This window comes from Nanorana parkeri, unplaced genomic scaffold, assembly GCF_000935625.1.
Source record: "Nanorana parkeri isolate BGI_ZX_2015 unplaced genomic scaffold, ASM93562v1 scaffold188, whole genome shotgun sequence".
NCBI lineage: Eukaryota > Metazoa > Chordata > Amphibia > Anura > Dicroglossidae > Nanorana > Nanorana parkeri.
Window position 1 is genome coordinate 864,682 of NW_017306456.1, and position 8,031 is coordinate 872,712.

Sequence of the window (8,031 nt, forward strand, 5' to 3'; positions counted from 1 at the left end):
CCTTTATATTAGGAAAGGGTTAAATCTCCCTTTATATTTAGGAAAGGGTTAAATCTCCCTTTATATTAGGAAAGGGTTAAATCTCCCTTTATATTAGGAAAGAGTTAAATCTCCCTTTATATTTAGGAAAGGGTTAAATCTCCCTTTTTTTGCTGTATCCTTCCCACTGGGGAGAGTTCAGGAAGTGAGAGGAAATTTCTCCGAAGGGAATTCCCTATGATCAGCGCAATGTTTCCATTGGAAGATTTCCTCTCTTCCCGTTCCAGCGACAGTTGTAAGTCTTTAAATGGTGCGGATATTGGGGAGAAATGGGTGCGGTCACTGAGGGGTGTGGTCACTGTGGGGCGCTGTAAAGCTTTCTCGCACAGGGCGCCTAAAGGCCTAAGGCCGGCCCTGCTGAGGAGCATAAGGAATAAGTATTTCTGTCCTGTGCTCCTCAGCGCCATCTAGTGGCCAAAATGTATCACTACATCACACTACATTCACACTGGGGGGGGGGAAATATGTATCAAGATCGTTTGTTTGCCGGATTATTCACCCAAAACGAACGTTCACAGATTTTCGCCGGGTGAGGGGCCCTCCGAATTGTTTATAACTAGACCTCTGTATGTGTATTTCCCGTGTTTCGTGCATATAATTGACCTGTAAAAGTCTCCAAAAGCCCTGAGACCGCTGCCGGGTTCCACCATCTTAGATGCGATGTCAGCGGACTCAGAGCTATCACCCTTTAGGCCCCATTCACACTGAGCGATCTATCGCGTGGTAATCCGCGCGATATCGCGGATATTTATCCGCGCGATATCGCTCTCCAATGCATCTCAATGGGGCTCTGTCCGTCGATGTCGCGGGTCGTGCGTCGCTACAGCAGGACCCTTTTTGGAGCGGATTTTGCCGCGATTCTAGGTTGCTCAATGCAACCATTTGCGCAATATCGCGTGACAAACGCGCGAATCGCTCAGTGTGAATGGGGCCTTAGTATTCCGCTGGGCAAAGAAGGAGGGGGGGGGGGGAGAGCCATCTTTGTTCAGGCGTCATCCAGGGGGGGGTCACCATCTACTTCCTGAACTGAGATGCCGGCTCAAGAGATCAGCCCCCTGCTGCAGCCTCTCACCTAGCTGCGGTTGCAGTCCGATCAGCGTGGGGACGGGGAGACTGGCGGACGTGGCACCTTATCTAGAGTGACAACACTCCCTGAGTGGCCCCTAAGCAGGAACAGTTTTGTCGTCATAAGAAGCATAAGCCTTGTGGACTTCATGTCCTAGGGTTCAACACTGCTTCTGCTTAGGAAGCCCCCCAAGAAGTGTTGTCATTATGCAGGTCATATAACCTGGTGCTTCTGCCAGTTTCTCGACTTCCTGTCCTAGAGTGACAACACTCCCTGAGTGGCCCCGAAGCAGGAGCAGTGTTGACATCATTAGAAGCATGCTCCCTGTGGACTTCCTGTCCAAATGTGACCACACTGCTCCAGGGGGGTCACCATCTACTTCCTGGACTGAGATGCCGGCTCAAGAGATCAGCCCCCTGCTGCAGCCTCTCACCTTGCTGCGGTTGCAGTCCGATCAGCGGGGGACGGGGAGACTGGCGGACGTGGCGCCTTATCTAATGTGTGAATTGGCGCACGTGTCCGCGTGTTTTTTCCTTGGTGACATACAACCGTTCAGAATGCGATGGGGGGAGGGGACGGCGCGTGACGCGGACATAGAAGAGGAAGAACGTGACATTGTTTTTTGAGGTTAACTAACATTCTTTCCATAATGTGCGTCCCTCTCTCTCTGCGTGATGACGGCTGTAATCTTCCCTCAGCGGCAGCCGGAATAATGGCGGCATTGTGGCATCAAAAGGTCGTCTACGGCTCATTAGCACATTCCAGCTGGGTGGGCAGTTTTTTTCCGTGACTCAGATGGCGCTCGCGGCGCAGCGAGGGTCCATCCATCCGACGGTCGGCCTCACCCATTATACTTCACCGGGATGCCACCATAATTATAGTCCCTCGCAATCACATTTCAGTCAGGCTCCCAACGTCTGCACTGCAATTATTCCCAATGCGCTCGCTCTGACATCCTCCCCCGATGGCGCCCGCGCGCGTCACCACCCGATCGCACGCTGTCCCCATTTCCAGTGCGTCTAAACCTAAAAATCATAAAATAAAATGGGTCACCCTCCACCTGTTCCAGTGGTGTCATTCTTTGCTGTTGTCATTCTGCCAGTTTCTCGACTTCCTGTCCTAAGGTGACAACACTCCCTGAGTGGCCCCCAAGCAGGAGCAGTGTTGACATCATTAGAAGCATGCTCCCTGTGGACTTCCTGTCTAAATATGACAACACTGCACCTGATTAGGAAGCCCCCCAGGAAGCGTTGTCATCATGCAGGTCTTTTAACCTGATGCTTCTTCCAGTTCCTCAACTTCCTGTCCTAGAGTGACAACACTCCCTGAGTGGCCCCTAAGCAGCAGCAATTTTGACGTCATAAGAAGCATGATCCTTGTGGACTTCCTGTCCTGGGGTGACAACACTGCTCCTACTTAGGATGCCCCCAAGAAGTGTTGTCATTATGCAGGTCTTTTAACCTGGTATGCTTCCAGTTTCTCGACTTCCTGTCCTAAGGTGACAACACTCCCTGAGTGGCCCCCAAGCAGGAGCAGTGTTGACATCATTAGAAGCATGCTCCCTGTGGACCTTCTGTCCAAATATGACCACACTGCTCCTGCTTAGGAAGCGGCTCTAAAAGTGTTGTCATTATGCAGTTCTTTAACCTGGTCGTTCTTCCAGTTCCTCAGCTTCCTATCCTAGGGTGACAACACTGCTCCTGCTTAGGAAGCCGTTAAGCAAGTCTTGTCAGTTCGGAGATTCTGCCAGATCCTCCGCTTCCTGTCCAAGGGTGACAACACTGCTCCTGCTTAGGAAGCCGTTAAGCAAGTGTTGTCAGTTCAGAGATTCTGCCACTTCCTAAAATTCCTGTCCAAGGATGACAACGCTGCATGAGCAGCTCCTAAGCAGTAGCAGTGTTGTCATCGTAGGACGCATGCTAACCGTGGACTTCCTGTCCTAAGGTGACAACATTGTTCCCGTCGCTTCCGCTGTATATTATCAGGATTGTATCCGCGCAGAACTTGTGAAGTTCATTTAAAGTCCTCGTCAGATCTGCAGCGCGCCCCCTACGCGCTCCGATATTTCTTTGCCGGCTTCTTGCTGTTCCGTGTTCCCGCTTCTCGCCCCCCCGGCACTTTACGGGAAGGCTCGCTGTGCAGGTCTCCGGGAGCGGCAGGGAACGGCGCCAGCACTTTATCGTCATGGCAACCCCCCAAAAAGCTTTAAAGTCTTGACAAACACGTCGAATTTTAGCTTTATTGAGCCGCCGCGCGTCGACTGCCAGGAAATGACCACCGGGAGGGTTCTACGCGGACCGAAAATATAAACAATAACCGTTCCAGAGGCGGAAGCGTGAATCAAACAGCGTCCGCGGAGCGTCCGCGTTGTGCCTGGCGAGCGATCGGGTTTCGGTTGTCGTTTCCGCAGCTCCGGATACAGAATGGAGGAGACTTGTCTCTCATATTGAGCATCATCATCATCCGTAGACGGCGCCGGTCCCGGATTTCGCGACTCTGGGAGCTCATTGCCGATAGACATGCGCAGGGCAAAAAAAAAATTGTTTCGGCAACGAGCCTCCGAATCCGAAACCGCACAAAGAAACTGCAGAACGAGCGGCGTCCGCCAGCGCGTTCTGCGCATGTGTGCTGCCATTTTGGACTGTATCTTGGTATACACCAAGATGGCGGCACCCGAATATGTAGGCGTCGCCATCATGGTGCATACCAAGATATACTCCAAAATGGCGGAGTGCATTCACAGAACACGCCAGCGGCCGATTTGGCCCGACGCTCACTCTGCGAATTACGTCATCCCATGACGTGGCGTCGTGTCACGTTATGCACCCCCGACCTCCAAGACGGTGTCGCGCATGTGCTGAGCGCGCCAGATGCCGATTTAGCCCGCCGCTCGTTCTGCGAGTAACGTCACCGATGACGTGGCGTCGTGTCACGTTATGCACTCCGACCTCCAAGATGGTGGTGGGCATGCGCAGAAAACGCCAGCCACGTCGCTGTGACAGGGGTCGTAGGCCTCTCGCACACGGGCGCCCGCAATTCGCGCCCGGCACCCTCGTGCGCCCGGGTGCCCATTGTGATCAAAGTACAGTTGGCCCCACAAATCCAAAAAATTGTGGGAGGATGCAGCGACCCCGCTGCCGCTAACCAGCAACAGATGCAGAGCATGCGGGGACTTGCAGTCCCTCAGCACCAGCTTTGTCATGTCACAGATATTAGGGAACGTCAGCCAATGACATCCCGCCGATCATGTTACCAGCCATAGAAAGGATACAATGTAGCCCCCTCCCCTCCCCCCTCAGCAGTTCTATGAACACTCTGTGACAATATGCTTCCTGGAAGTATTGGCAGAACACAAATTGCAGCCTTTCCAGCCAGCGATTGCTTTTTGCTCGGCGAGCGCGCCTCTGCCAGCCCCGCTGGTGACACATTTCAAGAGAAACATCCACAGCTCCACCACCGAGCTGTGATTAGTCAGCCGGAGCTGTGCGTGACGGTGGAACCAGCCGCCACCGCCGCGTTCCGGGGTGACAATTAATGCCGATCACCAAAGTCTCGTGTCAGCTCTGACATGTTCATGACATTTCATAAATCCCCGGTGGTCCTGCCATGGAGGTGCTTGTTCATGCACTTCCTGTTATAGGGTGACAACGCTCTGTCCTTGTCTCCTTATTGTGCCTCTGCGTTGTCACCTTGTCACATGACACACATTCACAAGCATGTCTGGCCGGTCCAGAGCAATGATGTGCAGCCGATGCCGGAGTGAGTGCATAAAGACAGTAAAAAAAACAGTGGCTGAAAGCAGCTGGAGGAGATCAGCAGCACTGAGATGGGGAAAAGAATGAAAAAAAAAGATATAGAGAGGATTTTATGGGAAACAATGACATACAAAATGTCATCCAGTTCGGGTTTACATCTGCTTCAACCAGAGGTGTCTCCGGGCTGGGTGTCACTGACTGGGACGTCATCACGCATATTGTTAGGCACATGCGTGATGTTATCAAGCACTCACGCGCACTTTACTGCCAGCAGCACTCCCGGTGATGGACGCCGGCACAGAGGAGGGGACGTTCATGCGGCGGGATAAATAATGCCACCGTGTCCCCTCCTCTCTCATGCAGCTGTTAGGCTCTCGGTCCTTGCCAATCATTTTTGGTGTCAGCCCCTCTGATGGTGTCACCAGGTGCCCCACCCCCCCTTGTGACGTCACTGGTAGTATTGCCACCTGCCCCGGATTCGTCCCCGGACAGTCCGGGTTTTGAGTCCTGTATGTACTGTTCCCTTGTTTCGGGCCAGCTGACACCCAGACGCAGCACATACAGGACTCAAAACCCAGACTGTCCAGGTGAATCCGGGACAGGTGGCAACCCTAGAACTCACTGGCAACCCTTTACCACCTCTTCCTCCCGGCCCTTTAACTGACTCATAATGCTGGGAGGCGGAGTCCTGATCATGTGACCGCTGTGGATGGCTGTCATTGGGCAGAACAATTACTGATTTCATGAACCAGTGTAAAAATTAGTCAGATTTTGATATACGGCATTGCGAGGCGATATAAGAATCAAAAAACAAGTATTTGGAGACTCTGGCGCCTTTGCACATGGCTTTGTTTATCAACAAAACCATGTGATCAGCTGACAGGGCAATCACATGACTCTGTTTATTAACAAAACCATGTGATTGTGATCAGCTGACAGGGCAAAACAAATGACAAAAGCACTCAACAATTTGTCACCAACTATACAGCAAGGTGCACACGGCGCCTTGGCGCGGCTGTGCGGCTTTCACATTTGCTGCAGAAGACGTGTATCCAAACCTCTGTTATTGACCTTTGTGATGAGACAAGTTTTTTTACATGCTGACTTGTGAGTGTGCCATGATGCCTTTCTACTGTCAGCTGACAGGGCAATCACATGACTCTGTTTATTAACAAAACCATGTGATCGTGATCAGCTGACAGGGCAAGCACATGGCTTTGTTTATAAGCAAAGGGTGAGGGTTATGGTTTCCAGGTACAATGACAGGTCCAGCACAGGTGAAAGGAGCTTTTGTAACCCACATGAGCCATTTATAGCCCAAAGCCCCTAAAATCCACCTACATGTTTCCTTCCTCATTGACTCCACTTCCTGTCACCTAATAATGAAAGTTTGGAGGAAAACTACCAATTTTCATCCTACCTAATGGCAATGATAAATGAAAGGACGGTTCACAGTAGGATGAGATACATTCTTCAGGGCCAAAAATGTTCAGGGTCAAATCAGCAGCTCCAGGGACTGTCTGCAAGGCCACAGCGCCCCCTGCTGTCCACACGCAGGCTTGCAGCACTGGGATTGCCATTTAGGTCTACAGCATGTAAACTTCCCGCTCAACCTTTATAAACCTGCAGCATTCATGAAAATAATGCCAGTCATCACTTCGCAAGCGCCGACCTGCAGTGCTGGGAAGTGGTATTGGGACACAGCGCCACCTGCTGTCTTCATTCCGCAAGCTCAGGCTCCCCTACTGGAATTGCTGCAACGACACAGCGCCACCTGCTGCCTTCACTCCGCAAGCTCAGGCTCCCCTACTGGAATTGCTGCTACGACACAGCGCCACCTGCTGTCTTCACTCCGCAAGCGCCGCCCTGCAGTGCTGGGAATTAGTATTGGGACACAGCGCCACCTGCTGCTGGGAATTAGTATTGGGACACAGCGCCACCTGCTGCCTTCACTCCGCAAGCTCAAGCTCCCAGTACTGGAATTGCTACGAGGACACAGCGCCACCTGCTGTCCAGTCAGTGCTCACAGCGCGATGATATCTGCAATCGGCAGCCCTGCTGGGGAGCGCCGAATGATCGATGGGTGTCATGTCTGCAGACTGGTGAGCACGTTGTTGTTGCTGCTGCTGGGGACACTCTGTTCTTTCACTTTATCATTTGCATTCATTTATCAGCTCTGGGTCTGTAGAAGGAGGACGGTTTTTGCCCCCTCTGAGTTCCCTGAAGGGGCTCTGACTGGTATTATTGGGGTACAGCTGACACTTACCTTATGAGTGCCATTGGCAGCAGTGCTAGCTGCTCCTGGCTGCCATAATTTGTCCCTGGAAGTGTCCCTGGTGTTGGTTTCACTTCAGTGTACCGTAGACCTTTCCTTCGCTGGCCATTGTTATGTACTTGGGCTCTTTTGACGTTAGACACACTTGTGAATGGTGCCTGAAACATGACACTGTCAGAGCTTTGGTTTGTTTATTTATAGGCATGTATTGCATAGGCAGGAGCTGGGTTTAAAGGACCGCATGGTTGTGTAGCATACAATGAGCGCTCATAGACTTACACATCCTCAATGGATATACACTGCAAATGCTGATCAATGTGAATTAGAATATTATATATTCTGCTCTGTCCTGGCAGCTGGGAATGTCCCTGGAAATGGATATTGAACTAATCACTTTATATGGACTTGTCCTTTAAGAAGGGGCAAATCGTAGACAGCTGGCATTTCTGTACTGATGGACCCGTAGTAGGATTGTACCCCTTTTGTCACAAGGACAGGAAGTGACGATAAATCTTCCCCCAACAAGGGACATCCGACAGAGGATCTAACCCTCCCCCGCTGTACTAGGTGACAGGTAGTGATGGGCTGGGGCGTGTTCGCAGCTCCATGCGCCGAGCCCGCCAGGAAGCTGACAGCGCCAATCACAGGCACTGAGACATATCCCGATTTCTGCAGCTGCGGACCGGGAAAATGTCTCAGTACCTGTGAAGAACAGCTCTGGCCAAACCCCCGGAGCCTGGGAGGTCAGATGTGCGGAGCCTGGGAGGTCAGATCTGCTTTTGTTGTCAATGGAAACACATTGGCTCTCAAGACTGGCCAGCTACTACACCCTGTATGTGCCAAAAAACAGGCCAACCTCAAATACTATGTAACTGTGCAGGAACTATTAAAAACTA

The 8,031-nt window shown here is 51.7% G+C and overlaps 1 protein-coding gene across 1 annotated transcript in view; it reads left to right on the plus strand.

The window, feature by feature from the left end:
- Positions 1–4,430: 4,430 nt before the first annotated feature.
- Positions 4,431–8,031, plus strand: part of THUMPD3 (THUMP domain containing 3) — a 19,526-nt gene continuing 15,925 nt past the window's right edge. Inside the window, exons 1-2 of the mRNA XM_018555217.1 lie at positions 4,431–4,629; positions 6,418–6,962. Coding sequence (XP_018410719.1) covers positions 4,431–4,629; positions 6,418–6,962 — 744 coding nt within the window. The remainder of the gene's footprint in view (positions 4,630–6,417; positions 6,963–8,031) is intronic.